Here is a 22,517-nt window from a genome sequence, read left to right on the forward strand (position 1 = left end):
TTTTCTTTTTTTTTGCGGGGCCTTTCTCATCGAGTTAATCGAGGAGTACAACGGCGCAAATGACCGAAGATTGATCTGGTCCTGCGACAGCTGCCCCTTGCACTTGATTGGTTGCTCGCATCTGCGTTCGTGCCTCTTGGGGATGGCCAAAGCTGCCTGTTCCAATCTTATACATATATATTGTATATACAACATTTTGTGTGCTCGGGGAGTCTCGGAAGTTGCCGCCCCTTTCATGCACCGCTCAGAGTGCAATTTCGCTCATCATCTTAATTTTATTATCGACATAAATATCAAACGAAAATTGTGGCATATAAAATGCGATACAAATCTGTTACAAGCTGCCACTCCGCCGGCTTCGCGACTGCAGCACATGCAGCATACATAGTTCAGCCGTTGCACCTGAGAGGTTTAGCTGCTGCATGAGAGCTGCCCTGTGAAGGACATTATGGAAATGATGTCCTCGGGCACTTGACGGCCATTACTCAGCGCGGCGATGCTGCTGAAGTAACCCTCTCTCTGCCCCGCCATCTGTCTCTGCAACGCAGTGCGACGTTGTGGCAACGCCCAATTGATCAACGCTGGTAGATACCACCACCGTCCACTGAAAGGAAGATGAGACCCAGCGAGAGCTGGGCATTCCAACTGTCTTGTCCATCGGTCTATCTGGCATTGCTACGAGTATATTTCATGTATGACACGGGCGAAATTCAATTGCCCGCTTCTTGCCCGAGAATCGGACACCGGCAGCTCAAAATATGCGGCAACGTAATGGTCTCACATGTGCCACGCCTATTTCTTACACTATCAGTCATAAAAATGTGAAATTTATGCAATTGTTGCAAATGCCAAGCCATTCCGCCAACCCCACTCCGCATGGCGTGCCGCGATCGGAGACTAGAGGCATCAGACCAGACCCCAGAGAATCTATTCGCACACCCACCGAGTGAGGTGGGCACTGCACCGATCTGCAATGCGCACACCTATCCAGTGTGCACTGAGAGAAATTACTGTTTATTACTATCAGGCTGCTCATAAATGTGCGCAAAATTGTTAGTTATGAAATTGACGAACTTAAATGTTAGGTCTAGATATTGGTTGATGATATCTTGAATAAACTGAAACCAAATGAATAGGATATTACTACCATTTTCTAACTTAAAACTTATAATTCATTTAACATTATAACTAATTTCAATATTCTTTGTTGTGAACATTGATAGTTCGCCAAAGTCATATTGTAGTACATTTATACTCAACTTTTTTTTAATTCTTTGGAAATTAGCAAAATTACTTTTAACGTGTTTAGTCTCTCTGTGCAGAGCAGCCTCCCCCGCTTCTTCCCAATGAGATGGGCGTTTGATATCGACGTCGGTGCGCATGCGTTTGCCGCGTAAATTGGTTCACGCCCCCCTCCCCGCTCCACAGGCCAGCCTCAATGGCACCGCCCCCCGTGCAGGCCAATCCCCTCCCCCTGAGGCGCAATAAACATCCATTTAACAGCAAGTTTCGGGTTAAGTTCGTCCGAAAAACGTCCGCATACAAATTGATTCGGTTGTGTCGCCACCGCCACCGCCCGTGCCCCAACTTATGTGCCACATTTTGTACATATGTGGTGGTGTGTCGTGTGTGGCAATCGTAGATTTGATTCCCGATGCAGTGGGGGCCCGGCTGGTAAACGGTTATTTATGCGATAGTAATTGTTAGACCCGGCTGGCTTATCGGATGACACGGGTGTGCATTGGAAATGCGTCCGGCGACGAATAAATAAAATTGTTAAGTCCCCCGACACGCAAATGGAGCCTGGATGCCTGGATACCGGGATATGCAGCCCACAGAGCCATAGAGACAGTTTTGGGGGGCACGCAGCGGCGCGGTGGCAGAAAACAAACAGCAAATTGACATAACCAGATTGACAAGTTAAAGCCCGGCACTGACATACCTCTCACGGCCCAAGTGACCAAGTCCAGCTTCTCAGATCCAGAGCTCCACCTCTTCGGCTGCAACGCGTCGTCGTCATCATCAGTCAACCAATTTGTTTCGATGAATGACTGAATGAATTTGTTCACCCCTTGGTCATCTTGATAGTTGGGACCAGCCCAGACCAGCAGCAACAGGTTCTTCCTCTGCTGCCAGCTGAAGATCAGGCGGATGGGCACGGTAATGGGTTGGGGAAGGAGCGGGTGGAGCAGGAGGAGCTGGACGTGGAAGAGGCGGAATCGCAGGCACTTTGCATAGAAGCGTTTGGCAGCCTTCGCGATTGCGATCAGCATTCAATCGAACCTCACATGCACTGAGCGAAAAGAACTATACCAAGTAGAACATGAAGTCTTTTCTTCTTTATGTAAAACAGAGGAGAGTAAGCAAGCTAAGATTTTGAGGAATAGAACAAGCTTATGTTATATATATTTTATATATTTCGAATATTTCTTGAATTTTCGAGTACTTTCTCTTATATGTGGACCCATGTTTTTTTTTTTCAATGTATGCATGGCATCGCTGGGAGCAACGCAAAGCACAAACACAAAGTAGGCTGGCCAAAGATGCAGCTGTAGATGGAGATGGAGGTGCATCAGTGGGTTCGGTCTCCAAGCGGCTGAGATAAGAACTGCGGCGACATTGTCCACGGCATCGATTTGCTCGTTAGCTGATGAGTAGCACATGGCACCCGGCACCGCTCCTCGCAGCGATCCGTCAGATGAAAGTTGAGCGTCATTGGCAAATACCGACGGCAAAACGGATCGGCAGAAGTAGGAGTAGCAGAACGAGCTGGTCGAAACGCCATTTTGGCGGAGCCCCGCCTTTGCACACACAGATACACACGCACACACTGCCACTCGCATTCGCATGTAATTGAAGTCGTTTATGAGAGGCTTCTGGGGTGGTGGGGGGTAGGTGCAACATCTGCAGTGGCAGGCAAGTTGGTGTTGGAAAGAAGGAAGCGGGAAAGGGGGCAACTAAGTGGCAGGAGGGGCCGCCACTGCCGGTCGGCCATCATCATCATCATCATCAAGGGGGAATACCACCAATAAAAAGCATGTGGCAACATCATTAACTTCTACTGCTTCTGTCCATCTTTTTTTCCCCTTCTTGCCAGCGCCTTTTTGCAGTACGTACATATGTATATGTGGAGACCCTGCGAAATTGCCACAGTGAAAGTAATTGCCACTTGCCGCCGAATGCCGCAAAGTAAATATATGTAAAGAGCACAGAAAATGGCGCCAGGCAACCATTTTGCCTGAGGATCGCTACACCAGAGTGAGAGCCATTCAGCTCCGGTGCCATTATGACATATGACACTTTGTTTTAAATATGAATGCACTGCGAAGGGAAGGAAGAGAGAGAGGGGGGGGCTGCCTGGCGGATATAGCCTCCGATCCACAGACTATAGCTCCCAAAACAGATCTCTCGAGGCGACAGCGCGTTCGATTCTTTTCGCATAAATTCACAGCAGGAGGGCGAAACCGAATTGAATTCCGTTGGCCTCTTCGGAAATTCAGTCATTTGTTGTGATGGGTGAAAAATTTCATACCTGAAACAGAATTCTCAACGAGCAGCAGGTCGCCCTGATGTCTTAATCTGCGGCCATTAATAAGCTGATAAGTAAACTGTATTAATTTATGCGCATTTTTTGGGAAAGTTTTTCCCCCCGCTCATGTTTATGGCTACATGGTTTAGATAAATGCAAATGAGTACGAGTTCCCCCAACTCGAAGCTCCTCGCTGTGGCAGTGGCCTTTGAAACCCGATGATGGAGCGTGTAACCGAACACCGGACAACCGGGCAGCCGAGAAGAAAGAATACCAAGAATATCCAGGTCCTTTCCAGCATGGCATGTGGTTGCTGCGGCTTCTGGCGTTGGATAGATTGGGGGAGGGGGAGGGGGCGACAGTGGGGCAGACAGGAGGCCCAAGGTGTTGCCCCGAAAAAGCGGCGGTCCACCCCAAGGTGGATGCATTTGTCGCAACGCATCAGGCCGTGAATTGAGCGAAATTTAAACGCTTCTGACGCTTCACATTTGGACGCACTGCCACTGCCGCAATATCAACAGGAATCGCATTTAATTAAAAAAAAAAACAGGAGGCCCCACCAACTCACGTTTAGCAGCGGAAATTGAGAGGAATAATACGATACACGAAATCGGACAAGTAGAGTTGGTTATATTAAGTTTAAAATCAAGCTTGCTTCCCGTTAATACATAAATATAGAGTAGATATGATTCTTCGAACATATTAAGTATCTACTAATGAGCACTAACAATTTTTATGTTTTGTATCTATGATCACTGTACTACCATCACCACTCTTCATCACTCTGTCACTCGTCACAATGGGGGTTTAATTAAAGCAAACCAAAATATTTCCAAAATTCGCCTCATCATATTTCAGGGTAAATTGAAAATCGGGCACTTTTTCGGGCCACTTGAGCTGCCACACACCTTGATTTCTTGTGGGCCTTGTCTATTTGTTCCACTTGTGGCAACAACGATCCCTGCCACTTGACAAATGCCGCAACTTGAAAAGCGTTAAATTCGAAATTTCATATCTCAGATTTTGAATTCCACATTTTCAGATTTCCAATTCCCAATTTGATTTAACAACTCAAGTGCAGCGCTATTGTGAAAAGTGATTTCACCTGGCTCACCGGTGGATTGTCAACGGTAGCCGAACCGCCGGCGGCTGGCTGATAAGTCGTGAAATGTATATGGCACCGGAGATGGCACCTCCTTGGAACCCCAATCAGGCCATAAAACGGGGCCAAGCTATGCGATCTGATCAACAGTTTATGACATTTATGGAGGCGACTTTTAATGGGCGCAAGAACCTTTTATGTACACCGAACCCATACAGCACATGGCATATGGCATATAGTCGCCGGGTTACACGATTTTTCGACAACTTTTTTATGGGATTTTTATGACTTAATCCATGCCCAAAGGTCCGCAATCCGAAGGCAAAAACCAACATTGTCCACAAGGCCGGGATTTTGGTCAGAAAAGTCCCATAAACAATCATATTCGTAGAGTCATTCATATTTTTTCGGCCCGTAGCATTTTTTTTTTACATAACAAAGCTCCAGCATCAGAGTATATGCTCGAATGTGGATAAAAATCGTTTAAAATAAATAAACAATTTACATTTTTAATCAATTGTGGATTGTTGCCTGCTTACCCATACCACCACCACCAAAAAAAAAAAAAAAAAGGAGGCCAAAAAAAATCAAGATTTACCAAACAGATAAAACGAAGAAAGACAGCTGCTTGAGGTTTCGGTGAGGGGAAGCCGCCACAAAAGCCGCTGGGGAGTGTCCGGCAAATCAATAAAATCACACAAATCAAATAAAAATTAAATTATAAAGTAATTTTGCATAAGAATTTCACATTCAAATACGGTCGACTCATTGTTGGTCTTGCGCATTAGCGATCGAATCAAACCACGATCAAATGATTCAGCAGCGCCACCTGCCGTGGGCCTTTCAAAGGGTATATACGATTTAGTGATTGGAAACTAAGAAACTTATAATTATTTAAGTGAAAAATACATCTTTCTCTCAACGAAAGTTCCTTTATCATTCTATAAGATTAAGATGATAAGATTAAAGGGTAAAAGCAAAATGTTCTCTGATTAGAGTATCAAATCAATCCCTACTGCTTAGTTTAACCTCTTGTGGGTGGAGCCACTACAAGTTCAAATCAAAAGGAGTTTCCTCTTGGCGTCTTTTTTTTTACAGACTTGTTGTGCGTCTGCACGGCTTTTGACACTTTTGTCCTATCGTAACAAATTGCCAAGTGTTTGAGAGCTGGCATTCCAGGGGGCCGTCCATGTCCGACCTTTGGTGAATGGCATTCCCTGGTCTTTGTTTTACATATTGGATGGTATCTGGAGCCGAAAACCGGAGTGGAATTGTTATTGTGATCAACTTCCGTCGCGAATTGAAACTTTAGGCTCCCTGCTCGCTTTCTGTATGGGCTTTAATCCAATAAATAATTCAATTGTGTCACAAAAATCAAATCAATTGCGTGGGCCAGGGCGAAACAACAATGAGCAGGGCTGGAATTGGAAGTGGACCAGTAACTTGGTCGGAGGGGGCAGCTTAGACGAGGGGCGTTCCAGGGGTTTTACATAATCCCACAGATGCCAACGAAAGATACGGATATCGAATACAATTGTGGACTTTGTGCGGAGGTCGGGCTATTGACCCAACTGGGAACAGGAACAGTTATGCACTATACGATCTGGCACTCAAAAAATTCTATTAAATAATCTCTAGAATCAGCATGGCTTTTTTAAATTTTATGCTTCCTGGGGAAATATCTAGTACATACTTTGTTGAAATCATATTATCTATTTAATGTTATATATGTAAATAATAACAATTTCTTGGTTTATGATTTGTCCTGTTTCTCGGTGTTATCCATTCTATCCAGTGCTTGAGCCGCCCAATAGAATCTGACCATGGCGCGAACAATTGCCAATTGCAATGGCGATGGCAATCCAGTTCGAGGGCCTGGACAAACAAATATAAATGTTTGCCGTGGGTTAGCAAATGGTTGGCCATAAAACAGAGCCCGACTAAACGACTCCGGCCGGGATTGACAGTCAATTTATTGGGCCACAATGCTAATCAAAGGTAAATCACGTTGAACCTGCGGCCTCGCCGACAAATGACTTCATTAGCCAGGCCAAAATAAATGGCTGAGAGACTGGCCAGATTGCTGCGAGGTTCTCGAGCTGGGGGAATTAAATATGATTTCATGTTTACAATTGCGACTGCAACTCCGCTCCCGCAGTCTCCTTTTTGGACAAACAGTTGTGCCCGACTCCGTCTAGAACATAATTAGCCCACGACGAGTTGTGAGAACCGAGAATCTTTCATCGTTTGTGGACATTAGCAATCAATCTGGGTCTCAACTTGTTCAACGTTTACAGTCCGCAAGTGTCCGGACCAAGTTTGGTCAGCGTTTGTAGTGCAAGTCGTAGTGTCAGTTGGCCTCTCTGGAGTTGTGGCACCATTTTGGTTCATCCTTTAGTTTCCCGATCTCTATAGATTGCTAGTCGCGATTTTCAAATACCCTAATGAGCAGCTATACTAGCAAATCTACTATTCAGTATGACAAACAAGTATAAACTCTTTCAGAGAAGTCATCAAAGAACTCTTACTGGCACTTAATCTGCAAAATCTACTCAATCCCATATTTCACAGCCTTCTCGTTTCGCCTAGGACAACACTGCTGCTCCTATTGACAGCCCGTGATCATGATCAGTGCGTAATGAGTGTGCTTCGGTTTATCAGCTGTGTCAGTGGTCCGGACACTTGGACAAACGGCCAGCGTTTCGACCATTTCAAGTGCCAAAAAGCTGGCAGACGGCTGTCACAACAGGCGCTAAAACAAACAGGCCAGGCAAAAACGCTAACCAGACATTCGAAGACGGAGACGGAGGCCCTTTCTCATTTCTCCGGTGACTGGCAGGCGGCTGACAAGCGTGCATCATCGGCGGACCTGGGTGCTGATTCCAGGGCCTGGGATTTCAGTTTGGGCTGGGTACTATGTTAACTCTGGACCTGGAACTCGGATGCTGGCCATGTCATGATGCCAAATTGCTGACTTTCGGTCCAGGACGAGCGGCAAACGTACATAAATAATGCATTTCTTGCCCAACCGACCACATAGGGAGTGGATGTGGTTGTGGTTGTGGATATGGATGGTTGAACTGGTAGATGGATGGATGGATGGATGGATGGGTTGAGCTGGACGTGGGGAGTCCGCATGGATTTGGGTCAGTGGTGTGGCCCGTCTGGTTCCGACTAACAAGTGGATGAACTGCCATTCTCCTTTCCGATCCGATCTGTTCTGTTCTGTTCTGTTCCTGCCCGGTGTTTTATCTTTTCTCTTGGCCAGTTTCCAATCCCGTTCGGACTGCTTAATTGCCTTCGGGCCTTCGGGGGGGGGGGGGGGGGCAGTTCATTAAAGAGCTTGTCCAAAGTGCCACAATCGCCCCCAACCCACGCCCATTTCCTTTCACCCGATGGCCAGCATTGGCTCATCTTATGGACGCGATAAGATTGTGGCATTATTAAATATTAATATTCAATAAATTGCATTAGTTTTCATTAACAGTCGCCAGCGGAATCGACAATGTCTTCATCTGCATTTGCATCTGCATCTGCGGTATCGGTTTCGGTACCATTCCCGCACCTTTTTTTCCCCCTCCTGGCGAAGAACATTTAAAGCGCTTTGCTGGAAAATTTATGTTAATCGCTTGTTTTACTTTTAATTTCGCACTTAAAATTGTCGCCATGCCGGACCCTGGCTGCGAACTGCGAGGTTCGAGGATCTGAGTATCTGGGAACCTGTTCCAGCCACTAGTTCTCACCCGCCTCGGCCTTTCTAGGCAACATGTAGCTAGCTGCAGCAACTTTGATAAATTTTATCGATCCTCCGCCGCGCTGGTTCGGCGATTTTAAGGCACATCAAAAGACAATAAAATATATATCCACGAAATACATAGCCGAGTACACAGAGCGCAGAAAGATTGTTTAGAGCGGCGATGGAACCTGTTTCAGCGGTCTCCTCCCGGAGAACTTCGATGGCTGAAATCGGGACGCTGGAGATTTCTTTGTCGCCTGCATTAGCATTACCGTTGAAGCGGCAACTCTAGCAGTCGCTTGTTGTAATTCTAGCATTTTATGTGGCAACGCTTGTTGCACTGCGGCGATTTGAAATGTTTCAGCTAATTGGATAAGGTAATCCCCTACTCGCACCCATCTCCACCTCCTCCTCCTTCTCGAATCCCTGCCGCTCTAATCTGGCCCATAATCCATGGCTCCCAGTCACGGGGATGCGGGATGCGGACTTTCATGGCCAAGCCCTCAAAAATTAAAACACAATTGAGAGTGTTCGACATACAGCGAGGGCGGCTTGATAATATCCAAGTTTGTGTTAAAGCAGATTGAACTCACAACCCTCAAACTCTTGGTTATATCAACTTCAAGTGCCATGGAACCAGTGGTACCGCCCTCGCTGGCTTTGATCTGGCATCAATGGGGTCCGGAAAGCCCAGCCAAATAAATGTCAAGAGCGAAACAAACTTTACACATAAGCCGCATGACAATTTGGGGCTTAAATAACTATTCACATCGCAGTGGAGGGCAGAGGGGCGAGAATAGTGCGGCGAGGGGCGGGCAAGCGGACAGTGTCAGTCATGAGCTTAGGCGTTGCCGTGTATGCCCGAGTGTGTGTTAATCCGCCCACACAGTCGGCCAAACGGACATAACCCCAACTCATTTTAATTGAAAATTGTCAACGACTTCGAGCTGCGAGCTGCGAGTTCCCAACTCCAAAGCCGCAACAACATCGAGCCACAAACACTTCTAATCAAGATCGGGTCCGAGCGTTAGCTCTTGTTGTACTATATATCTGCACTTTTGGTGGGCGGAACGCCCAAAAAAAAAAAAAAAAAAATACAAAGGAAAAAAATAAGAAAAGAAACTAACTATAGACCATTGCAGCTACGTTGCAGCTGCAGAAATGCGGAAACGTGTGTTGCAAGCGGCACAACCTTGGAACGATTCTGGTGCAACCTCGTTCCTCCTCCTCCTCGACAGTGGGTTGTGCACACGTAAATTAGCATAAATAGATTTCAATCACCTGGCAATAATTTCATTATGAGAAAGGCCGGATCGTCTGGTTGGAAATAACACGCATGTGCCATCGCAGCTTGCGATCTTTTTATTGATTTTTCCCAACTCAAATATGGCTTTGAACTTGGACTTTTGCGCCAATGCTCGTAATACACTCCACGCAGGGGGTAGGACTCTGGACGCTGGAGGGCAGGGCGAGGGGGGAGACAGCGACGGAGCTCGGTCACACGACGGAGGCACTTGGATAACAAACAAACGAAATATGCAAAACTGCATCCAAGCAAGCAGGCATCCAAATCCAAGGCGGGAACGACGGGAATGGCGAGCCTGCTAACAAGATGCCAAACGGCCAGCGGATTCGCCTTCGACGTGGCTCCAAGCTCATGAACTGGCAAAATATTAATCAGCCATGGGAGCTGGAAACCCCGAGCTCCGATCGGGAGCTTCGAGCTGCAGATCTGGTAAACTGGAGAGCCGGACAGCAAGTGAGTGGCCGCAGTCAGCATCGAAAACGATTAATTCGCAGCAGGAGACACCTCGCCAATGACCTGCGCACGGACCAGATGGAGATGGAATCGAGATGGAGACGGAGATGGAGATGGAGCTGGAGCAAAGAGAACGACGATCAAGATGGGCTGTAGTTTTAGTCAGATCAGAGATGGCCAAAATCAAACCAGTGATCACATCGCAGATTGTAGATTTGTAAAGGATGGCTAAATTTGTTTGCATCAATATGTTTATATACAATATATATTATATACGTAAAGAATTATTATATTATTATTAACTGAAATATATTTACTACAAATGTCATCAGTATATTTATGAAAATTTTTAAAAGTTTTACCAAATGTATTATCAATATTATAGATACAATTATTATGGATGTTTTTTACTCATCACTATCTTTTGGCTTGGAGCCCGGATTTTCATTCACTGTGCGTTACAACTTTCGCGGGGGGCCTTGCGATTGTCCGCCTAGAGAATTGAATTCTTTGCCCAACTAATTGCCATCGAAAATGCTGATTGACTCAAATCCCTGCGGACGTTTTCACAATTTACGCAAATCCCTCAAAATTAGAGTTGCCATATGCAAACATTCGCGATCCGCGATTCCGCGTGTATGTGTTGTTAGCTTTCCTACATTTCTTCCTGCGAATGGGGATGGTGATGGGGATGGGGATGGGGATGGGGATGGCGACTCCAAGTGCTGCTGGCTGCTCATCATGGCAAATGGTAAAGTCATTTCTCATGTTGCCAAGATTTATGGCTTCCACCTTCTGGAGTCGCATGTGGAAGCCGCCGCCGCCGCCTCACAAACGCCTCAGAATGTTGCTGCTGTATGGAGCAAAAGGAGCAGCAGCAGCAACGTATGAAGAAGTCCCCGAACTCCGAAGAACAAACTGCCATTCGCACTAAAATTGAATTCTGCTCCGTTGCTCGCATCCCGCTATGATTGATCACTAAATTGCACAAGCTTAAGCCCGACGCGAGCCCACAAAACATGATGGAGACGGAGATGGAGATGGGAGCCAGCAGCAGCAGCAGCATGAGGAGGACCAGAAACAGGGAGTTGGGAGTTGGGTAGATGGGAACTGTGGAGAACTGAGAACTGAGAGCTAAGAACTGGGATATGCGGTATGGGATCCAGAGGGGCGTCTCGCATTTTTGTTGCATGCTTACAATCAGATCTGTCAGATCAGTTTCCTCTTCTCGCGGCAGAGGATTGCCTGTTTCGGTTGCCTTTTTGGCAGTTTTGTTTTGTTTCGCCGATTCGGCGGCTCTGCGCTGGCATTTATTTAATCCGACCCATCCCCAAGCGATCCGGCAGATCCGGGGGCATCATGAAACTGGCGGATCCAGCGATCCACTGCCAGTCGGAGGGTGTGCCAAGGGGCGTTTTATTGTTATATCGACACCAGTAGTTTCGTTGCCCAGTTCCCGTCATTTGCATTAGGGCGTCCGCCATTTCCCGGCCAGGTGATCGGCTGGTGATCGGTTGATCTGCTGTGGGACCACCACCAAAAGATCCATTAAAATCGCTCATTGAAAATATTTTAAGTGTTTTTTTATATGTCATTTTATGGCTGAATATGTTGGTAGGGGGTATTCTTTTATTGAAAAGCGCCCGAAGCTCAGTTACAGCGGCAGAATTTGTTTATCGTTAATGGTCGAATGGGCAGCCATTTACGACGTGATTCTGTGATGAATATGCCCCAACGAGCATTCACTCAGTTTGGACGCAGTTTCCTGCCTTATCTCACGTGACTTCCGTTGGGCGACGCACATCATCGAGATCGAGATCGAGATCGAGAGCATCGATCGATCCATAAAAATGCAAATGCATTAATAATAGTTATAATATCGAATGTGTTAAGCTGCTCCAAATAGGGGCTAACATTTTCACACCTCGGCAAGAGGCAGTTGTTGCCCTGGTCGATCCGAAGATGCGGCTACTGCTTATGGACTCGATTTCATTTATGGCCAATACAACAAACTTCGACCATAAAACGGTTAGAAAGCTCCACTCCACTTTGCAGTACAGAGTGTTGTGTGTGTGAAATTAACTTATTGCCTTTTATTGGCAGTATAAACAACTTGGCAAACATTTTTCAGCCTGCCCATTTGTTATGGAGCTACTTGTCCAACCGGAAATGCGACTCGCCGTTCTTGCCATCTCTCCGCGAAGCCCTCGCCCTCAAAACCCTCAAATCGCATTGCATCGAAGGAAGGCACACAAATCACAGCGGCGAAGCTGGAAGCGCCAGAGAATTGCTGGCCAAAATTTGCATACGTAATGGGGATCTAAGAGTTCTCTGGGGAAAATCGCCATCTTAAATCAGGCATTTAAAACGCGCTTAAAGAGGAGTTTCCTTCGTGCACACTACTTCCTAAAGCAATGGATTTACCGACATAAATTATTAACTGTCAAAATAAGCATTAGTAAGCGCAAATGGTTTATAAGTGTTCCATTTACTCGAGTTTTATTCGAGTGACAGTGTTTTAAATTGAAAATGTAGTGTTGTTTTGGAATTTAACTTTTTCGTGTTGTTTCGAAGCGTAGTGGAAGATATGAAACACTACAGAACATTATGTATGTATTCTATCTTAAGTTGAAAAACCAAGTATCCCTTATTAAGGCGAATCTGTATCATAATGCTATGCTATATCTTGGCAATTTGTTTATCAGTGTACGCTTAGCTACAGTTCCTCCAAAAAAAACAGAAGTATTCAAGGATAGACTGGTTCCGGCTCCCTGCTCCACGCCGATTGAACCACGCTGTTCAGCTCCCATTTGCATGCCACACTGCCAATGGCCTAGAGATGTTCGTGTTGCTGCTGCAGTTGCTGTTGCTGCCGCAGCTGACCTAACAACATGTTGCTGATGTTCCCGAGGTGGCGGCGGTTGGGGAGGTTTGAGTAGCAGCTCCGGCCAGGCAGTATGTTGCGATGATATCTCTTTTAGTGGGGAGATGCACCAGCATCGGCTGCAACTGCTTGTGGGTCAATAGCTGCGCGAGATGTTGCTGCTGCAGCTGTTGCTGTTGCGCGCATTTTAATTGAATTAACATTTTTACTAGTGTAATGATTTCAATTAGTTTGCACCTCGCCATGTATTGTCAGGCTGCCTGGGTGCAGACAATGTTGCTGCTGCATTGGATGTTGCAGCCTCTGATGCTGCTGCTGCTGCTGCTTTTGCTGCTGCAGCAGACCGACATTCTCCAGGCATTCGGATACGTCTGCCGACTTGATCTCGATGTGCTTGGCCTGCCTCCTTCTCGATTTGGCTGCCGGCTGCTCTCCGCATTTGCATTAATTGCTTGTTGCTGTTGCAACTCCTGCGCTTGCCGTTGCTGTTTCTGCTGCGGCGGTGACTGTTGCTGCTGCTGCTGCTGCTGCACGTGTTTGTTTTCTGGCATTGTACTCGTGTTTGGCTTACTAATGGCTTAATAGTTTTATTGCCGCATCGATTTGCATTCGAGTTTGGTCAGAAGTCGAATGCCGGGAGGCTTTTGAATTCCCTCCACTTGGTTCCTTGTTTCATTCGCTTTTGACCCGAATGAGGACACATTTTTCTCACCCATCCCTGCAGAACCATCTGCCCCCCCCCCCCTCTATTGTCAACTTGTCGCTCTGTGTCATTCGCCGACTTATCTGCCCAGTCGCATTCATTTTCGATTTCATTTCTGCCTGCCTTTTGACATCGGCTGCCTGATCCAGCCCAGCGGCCTGCGTCGGCGTTTGCTAAAAGCCCAGGCCCAGCGCTGATAACAACGAAAAGTACACCGGGAGAAATTAACTATGGAGTGGTTAAACAAAAGGAACTAAACTAACTCAACGATGCAAGCAAATTGAAATTTGTTCACTTCAATTAGAGTGTCAGATTTAACAGAGCCTAGAAAATAAAGGTTAATGGTATAAGTATTATGAATGAGAAATGGTATTTGGGGGTATTATTTTAAGAAATATTGAAATTTCTTTCAGTGAATTCGCGGCAACCACTGCATTGGCATCTCTGCTGGTTGGTCCTGGCGGGCATGCATTAACTTTAAGTGTAGGTTACTGATAAGCGTGCCTCGGCATTGGTGATGCATGGTCATCGGCCGACTCCCAAACCCAAACCCCTTGCTGTTTTGTGCCACTTTTCGGGGCCCTACATCCCCTGCGATTCGCGATGGCCAGCAAAACGAGTTTGTGCTCTGAGTCTTTTGTTTTATGCGCAGATCTTTTTTTTCGGACTGTGATTTTGGGGCCAAATCACTGCATATGCATAAATAAATGCGATAAGGCTTCGAACCAACACACACACACACACACCCCCCTCCCCTTTTGTGGTGCGCCCCTCTTTTGCATATTTGTCGATTTGTCGTTGTCCCTCATTTCGTCGCCTCACCTCCTGGCGGCCATCTCCTCGTCCTCGTTCCTCCCTGCCATGACATACGATGTGTTGGCGCTGCAATTCGCCCAGATGGGGAATACATTAAGAAGTCGGACTGCAACTGGTCCCATCGCTCCGCTAAATTGATATTCTGGTTTTGGGCTTGTCCGTTCTTTTCTGCTTTTCCGCTCTTTTCACTGCCGAAGCATAAAACTCGCACAAATCAGCGTTAAGAATTAATTGTCGGTTATTATCGTGGATTATTCATAATTTATTCTAAGCTCCGGCTGCAACACCGATTCACAAACGAAGTTATGCATTCGTTATAAATTAAGTTCCACTCGTAATTATGGTCATTTGGCAAGTGTTTACTTTGCGCTTAGACCGGGGCGTGACTTCCATTTGTCTTCATAACAAAAGGCAAGCAAAAGGGAGCACGCATTTGCATAAGAGAGTGGAGCCAGTGAACTGCGGATCCGCCATCCACCGGCCACCAAAAATGTCAGAAACACATGTAATGCGCCTAATTACGAGTCTGGCTGCACTCGAGCTGCCGAAAGTGGCTCGGATCGGGGCCAAAACCGCCAGCCAGTTGGCAGCAGGCCAGGATGGGCTCGAAATCCGTTCTACAATAAATATGAAAAAATTGTGAAAATTCAAATAAGTTTTTGCCTACTTCCTTAACTTGAAACTATTTTCATGCTGGAATATATTCATAATTTTAATGCTTTCTTAAATATTCCTCAACCAACTGAAACCGCTCCTGTTTCCAACTTCTGCAGTGCCTGCCCAACGATCAATAAAAATCTGGCAGGCTGAGTCATCTCCGCCGCTCGCCATCCCGCTGTTGTGCCCACTTGCCATCGAGATGGGTCTGGTAAAATAAAAGCAGAGCAAAGCCAAAAATGCAGAAATTTATATGGTAACAACTTCGAGGAATTTGTCAAGCCAGAAGATGGAGATGCTGAGCCAGTCGCATGCGAGGCCTTGCATTGTCTTCATCCCGATGCGTTTCGTTTCGGTTTCGGTTTGGGTTTTGCTTTTGCTTTTGGTTGGGTTTCGTTTTGCCGGGTTTTAAAAGGGGGGGGGGGGATCTGTTCTTGGGGTCCATTAAATGGGCAACAATTTGTTTTGGGCAACTGTCACACGAGTTGGCACAATTACAGCTCAGTCCTGTCAGCTTTTGGGCCCTTCACTCTCTCGTTTTCACTGCGAAAACTTAATTAACTCGTCGCTGTCTCATTTGGGTCGTCAGATTTCGAGTTGCCTTTCTCCCCGTAGCCGCAATGCGTTGATCATTTTGTCATCTGCAATTTCAACTGCTCGAATTACTGGAACTTTGATACGTGCTGTGCTATTCAGTGGGTGGCATTAACAAACGGGTGGCTGACTCTGTGGGAAATGGATGAAAGTTTTGCGGCACCGCCAAAGGAAAACCGCTGAAGCGCAAAACCAACTCACTGAGCTTTCTTGTCCGCCCTTCGCTTTCGCTTGTGGTCGCCTCGAATTTCATTTGGCCATTTTCATTGTTCGCATGGCGGCGCACTTGGCACATACTTTGGCCAAATTGAAAATTATTTGCAATTTCTCAATTTGCAAATTGCCCGAATTAGCCGGCCAAACGCAGTTGGCCCTGGCACTGGCACCCACCCAGGAGGTGATGGTCATGCCATTGGTCGCAACATTTTGATGGCACATGCGGCATTTATGCTGATTATGTTGCATATAAATTCCTGCCCCTTCCGCGCCAGCCATCGCACAATGTTTACATGCGAACGCATCGTTGTCCACATCGACCACATCCACGTAGTGGTGCTGGTCACCCCATCTCCATTTGGCCGCGGTTCATAAATTTAGCCGCTGCTCCGACTTTAACTCGTTCAACGCACCGCTGCCAGGGGACAGGCCAACAACAAGAGCCCAAACAAAGGCAGGAGGAAAACGCTGGGCGAGCGCACAGACCACGGCCAGAATAGCCTTCGCGAAACTATGCACTGCGCGAAATTAGTGGTGCTAAGCAGCAAAGGTAGCTTTAAACCCCTCGCTTCAAATGCACTAAAGTATGAAAGCATTGAATTACTTGACAACTTATCGACTTTTCTCAGTGTAAATACCCTTGGGGCAGCAGGAGCAGCTCCTCCGTGGGTTAGGTTAGGTACGAGCCTGGGTGCGAGTGGGCAAACATAAAGTTGCATACAAATTGCTGACTCGTCGCCGGCCACTTGCTGGCGATGATGCTGAATCTCGGAGCATGCTGCCCGTGAGATGGTGCCCCCAGTCCGCTGGCATCTCGCGTCTTCGGCAAACACATTTTAGCCTTTTGAGCGCGCCTTGACGACAGATTTAGACGTTAAGCAGCCGCGTTAAGTGTCCCCTGGGAAAACGCGGCTAAGCATGCTCCGTGTTGACAAAACGACTCGGCAGTTGTTGCCTCAGCCGTTGCTGGTGTTGCTGTTGTTCATGTTGCTGCGACTCTTGTTGCTGCTGCGGCTACTGCCATGTTGCTCGAGTGCTGTCGCTGTGGCAATTTGTATAGCCATAGATGCAATCGCTGTACCAAATTTTAACACCATTAACTGACCAGCGGCAAGTCTCATTTTTTTTTTACCCCATTTAGTTTTGCGGCTTTGCGAGGCTTTTAGCAGCTCTCGGCTTGTTTGTCTCACTTTGCTGCATATTTTCGCGCCTAATTTGCGCCGAATCGGGATCGTGCGGCATGGGGCGCAGCCCCACCCGAAACCAAAATAGCGCCCCGGCTAAAACGCAGCTGGCCCCCAATTTTTTTTTTTATATTTTGTGGGTGCCTGTCGCAACATCGCGATATGATGGTAGGTGTGTAGTGTGGGGATTGTTGGGGCAAAACTAAATGGTGCTCACTGGGCAATTGCACTCCATGTGCGCACAACCGCAGAACTTTTGAGCGGCAAACGGATAGCGGAAAGATGATGATTGATTGCAGTCGAAAAGGATGGTAAAGAGGTGCTGTCTCCCCCCCCATTCAATCAACAGCTTGTGGTCAGCGAAATGTGAGCCAGCCTCATCGAAGATGGCACATGTGACAAAACAGCAACAAAATGTCATAATTAATACGGACAGAGAGCCGCGGGGTTGCAGGAAAATGGGTCTGGGTCCCCGATCCCGGTCCCGGTCTTGGTTGGATTAAGCACAAATTGTGTTTATGTTCAACACATAGAAACTGTGACAAGTTAATATACGAGGAGTAACAAATCCGATTATAGGCATGACTTGATTTCATTTGCATCTTGCCAGCTACCCCTCACCCCCACTCACGCAGATGCCCCCCCTCTGCCTACTGCTTCTACCGCTCCATTCCTGCTCCCCGTCCTAATTGCATCCCGTGGACATAAAAATTAATTATAAATTCCATATTTGGCTGAGGGGAATGTCGCGAGTGTTGCTGATTTTATTGTTATAGGCAACCAGTTCTGACTTTGCAGCTGGGGGCCAGCAGCTCCTGCGGCTACGACCGAAAAGAGGCAAAAATTAAGAGAAAAAATAAAATATAAAATCCAAACAAAAGACTCAGACAACGAACGCGGCCAGTCAGCTATTCAGTTTAATTTAAATGGGTTTATAATTTATTTGATGCCTGCTCGACTCACGGAGACCACACACAAACACACACTGTCCTCCGCCAACCCACCAGATATCGCATATACCACAAATTATCTCGTGGCCAGTTTAAAATGTTTAATTTTCCATAAAAACCGAGCAGCCGGGCAGCAGGGAGACAGCACAGTCTTTGGCACTGAAAATGGTAACCAAATCCAAATGAGCCTCGAAATGCGATAAATTTGTACAATAAAAAACAAAACTGATTTCCGTCTAATGCGATTGACACCTAAAAAACAAACAAAATGGAGGAAACCCCAGCTCGTTGCCCACTTTGTTTCGCCTCATTTCTATTTCTAATTCCAATTCCTGTTAAATCAAACAAAACAATACACAAAACATACGAAAATAAACCGAAATACAAGCAAGATACATAAATAATGTTATTAAAATAGGCACACCACACCGATCTGGCCGCAACTGTGGGACTGGACTGGTCAGGTCAGGTTGATTAGCTCATCACTTTGGGCCACTAAAAAAGCCACTTCCAGCTGACACTGATTGGTCGCTGTGGTCCACAACTTGACAACGAGTAGTCAGCCCAAAAGACACTGCCGCCGCCACAGAGATGATCGGACATGGAGCCAGTCAGAACTTTAGTTCCAAACAACTCGAGACACTTGATACCTAACAATTGGATTTGGATTATTCAATACAGGCTGAAAGTATATCATTATATTACTCCCGAACTTCAAGGGAATGAATTAAATTTGTTTTGTGTTTCAGCAAAACCTTCAAAATCTTACCAACTTTTCTTCAAATAAGTTTAAAAATGTATACCTCATACTTACGTTTCCCATCTGGAAATCAAAAATCTCCAAAAACCAATATGCCCAGTAATATCCAACATACCGTGTTTGAAAAATAAATAAATAAATGATTTCTTTCGGCCTTATAGAGTGGGCAGACACTGACTGTCTGTTTAGAGACATACTGTCATTATTTATGGAATTAAAATGTCCAATCTCTCCACATATGCGATGTTTCGATGTTCAACTTTGATCTCTGGGTCTTTGCATAAAAATGTCATCCCTTACGATTAATTATGTGTAGAGGCAAACATGATTCGATTAGGAATTCAAATTCTAGAAATTTAGAACCCATCTAAGAAATGTACCCACATCCTTCCGAGCAGAGTTCACGCTCCCAGGCGCTGAGTTTGGAGACCGGCCAGGTTGGAACAATTAGCCGACTGATTTATCTATCTGGAGCACTGGCAACTGACAGCGTTGAATGCCCGGCACCGCTTACATTTGATTTGATGTGATGTGAGCGCCTACGAGCGAATGTGTTGCTGCAACAGCAACTAGCAACAGCAGCAGCAACTAGCAGCAGCAACAGCAACTAGCGACCAACAGCAGCAGCAACAGTTTGTGTTGTGGTGCAAACGCATAATCGTAAAATTTGCAGTGGAATGTTGCAATATTTTTCGCGAGTCGCAAGCAATTTGCGCGTGAATTATTCCAAACGTTGCATTACAAATGATTTCAGCAGCGACCACAACGACCAGCGTCTTTAATTGGCTCACAACGAGGAAGTCATTGGCCCAGCAGCCAGGCAGTCGAGTCACCACCGCCACCTTCATAGTCCACCATCCGGCTGTTTTACTAGCCCACTCCTTGTTTTCCCTCCAGCCGCGAACGTGATGCAGACAAAAGTTTCGGTTTTGGCCATAAAATCATATTCCATGAATGTCACACTTGAGCGGCGGCAACCGAAGATGGGAAGCTGCTGGGACGCGGGTGTGTTGCTCTTGGGCGCTGATGTTCCTGCGGGGTTCTGGTGTTGGGTGTTGGTGCTGGTGGTTTTGCTGCTGCTGCTGCTGCAGCTGGTGGACCTGATGTTGCTCTGGGTGCTACGACTCTATTAACGTGTCGAGTGCGTGAAACTTTTTGCAGGCTTCCATTTAATTTCCATGGCCGATGGCTTGTTGCATTTGCCTAAGCAGCCATTGTTGCCTTTTCGAATTGCTGCGACTGTTGCTGCGACTGTTGCAGTTGCTTTGTTGCACTTCGGGACAGTCGTCAAAGTGATCGTGGTTGTCGTCTGCATCGTTGCTGCCATGTAGGTAATTCCTGGAAGTTAATTTCATTAAGAGCAACTAGCAATGCGCGGCGTATTTATTAGCCACACGATATATTGTATGGGCCATGGCTTTGTTTTTCAAGGAATCTGCCGCCTGGCTGTTCCATGCATTTGTGGAATTCATCATCGGCGGCGACTGGCGGTCGTGGCGGCCGTGGCAGCCGTGGCAGCAACATCCCCAGCACAACTGGCATTTCCCCCGAGCCACTGATGTTGCAATTTTCATAACTTATTGCTGGCATGCAAGTCAGACCCGGATCCGGTCGCGCTTGTTACCGCTAAATATGGCGCGAAATTTCCTTAAGAAAATAAAGAAATACGCGCAAGTGCGATTTCCAGTTAATAAAATTAAACAGCCCAACTCGGGCAAGGATTTTAAAATAACGCACACCGGCCGCCGAGCCGACTTGTAAAATTCTTATTAATTCTGATTGCAAGGCATTGCAAGGATCGCAGATCAGATCGCAGCAGGAACAATTTAGCTCAGATAAGAGCTGCGCTTGCCTGGTTGCCATTGCGCCTACATTTGGTCAGAGTCATGCCGACAAGTGTTGTACACGCATTCCAGATACTTTTCCATCATTAGCCGATCGTCGTTTGCTGCTGTTTCTTGATCCAATCTGGGCAAACACCTGCCACAAGTGGAGCGCAGTGAATCGAAAGCCGTTTGGAGAAAAAACATCAGAGCAAGTGTTCAACTGTGGAGATTCCCTGCAAGTGGGCTTTATTTGAACACGGATAACACGCAGCTTAAATGCTAGTCAAACTCAAGCTCAAGTTACATCAAAACAAGATTCATACAAAGACCGCGGCGGCAGTCTTGTTTACAAAACATATCCAACATGGTATACAAACTAGATTACAAATTCGAAATAAGAACAATGATGCGCCGGTCAGTAGAATATGTAATAAACGCCGATTAACAAAAGGACGAGGAGTACAATGAACAGCTTCGACTTGATGTGATACTTCTGCTCCAGGCTGTTCAACCAACGGTTAAAGGCCTCGGATACGCTGTTATCATTCGGGCGCAAGGAGCGCCTGGCACGCGGCTCATAGCCGAGAGAACCGCTACCCGCGTTTCCACTGGCCAGAGTGCGTCTGGAATACGGGCTGATGCGATCTCCAATCCGTTCGGCTCGCAAACGAGCTAGATTCCTGGCAAATGTGCTTTCGTACTGGTCTTCCTTGGAATCAGTGTCGTCGCTCAGCTCGTTAGCATAGGTACGCTTGTAGCTGGATGAGTAGGAGGCCACCGGCGGAGCCTCTGCAGTCACATAGCCTTGGGCTGCAGTACGCACAAAACTGCTATAGCGACCGGGTGCTGGGTTGCTCGCATAGTCATAGGACCTGGTGGAACTGGTGGTCTGCGCTCTGGCAGATGGCACAGATGGCGGCAGCACGGGAGCTGCTGTCGCTTCATAGACCTGTCGGCGTGGAGGCTCCACAACCTTGCTTTTGTACTCGTACGTAGTGGTGCCGCTGCTTGCGAGCTTCGTGGTCTTCTGTCTGGCCGCGTGCTCCTGCTCCACCAGATCTGCAGCCTGGACTAGCTGCTCGTCCTCTTCTTCATCGGACTCTAGGACAATCAGGGAGTTGACCTTAAGATAATTCTCCTCTCGATCAGCGCGCTTCGAGGAAGCCGGTTGCTCAACAATGGTTTCTGGCTTCCTCAAGGGCTCCACTACTTTCCTTTCAGACCCCGAGGAGGTGGAAGTGCGCCGGGTCTGTACGGGTTGAGCAGCAGGAGCAGTTGTTGGCTTCCTGGCGGCAACGGGCTCCTCGGATCGTAGGCGGTCGGCTTCGTCGGGGCGTCGGCGTATAGCTTCCTCGGGTAATCGACGCACTGGTTCCTTGGCCTCTGCAGCGGTAATTGTGCGCCGAGCCTTTGTGGCGGGCGCCACCTTGTTGCCATCCAGCTTGTCCACCGGCGTGGAGGCTGCCGCCGGAGCAGATGGTGCACCAGGTGCGGGAGCCAGGGTCTCCCGCCTGTTGGTCTTCTTGGGACTAGCGGCCGGCGACGCCTGGCCACCAATGGAGGCGCGCAGACGCTTTACTAGAACCTTCCGGCTGCTATCCGTCACGGGGATGTTGGGCAGCCCCTGTGCCAGCATCTTGGCGCGCAACTCAGCATTGGACAGAGAATCAAAATCGTCCACATCGGCCATTGTATGGTTTTTCGCACACTTTTAATAATTCGTTGAAAATTGAAATCGGCGTCGCTTTTACGCGGTGTGTGCTAAAATAGTGATGGCAGCAGTATTACCTATCGATGATTC

General features: G+C 47.1%; 1 protein-coding gene and 1 long non-coding RNA gene across 2 annotated transcripts; one reads left to right on the forward strand and one right to left on the reverse strand.

Annotated features, from left to right (window-relative positions):
• The first annotated feature begins 2,422 nt into the window (after positions 1-2,422).
• On the forward strand, positions 2,423-2,922 carry lncRNA:CR44421 (long non-coding RNA:CR44421). The gene has a single exon (NR_124616.1). It is a non-coding gene; the product is annotated as a long non-coding RNA:CR44421 (long non-coding RNA).
• An 18,011-nt stretch (positions 2,923-20,933) lies between these two features.
• Ote (Otefin) lies at positions 20,934-22,504 on the reverse strand. Its single transcript, NM_057316.5, has one exon. The coding sequence runs from the start codon at positions 22,404-22,406 to the stop codon at positions 21,132-21,134; it is 1,275 nt and encodes a 424-aa protein (NP_476664.2). The 5' UTR covers positions 22,407-22,504; the 3' UTR covers positions 20,934-21,131.
• Positions 22,505-22,517: the final 13 nt, after the last annotated feature.

This window comes from Drosophila melanogaster, chromosome 2R (genome assembly GCF_000001215.4).
Source record: "Drosophila melanogaster chromosome 2R".
NCBI classification, from domain to species: Eukaryota; Metazoa; Arthropoda; class Insecta; order Diptera; family Drosophilidae; genus Drosophila; species Drosophila melanogaster.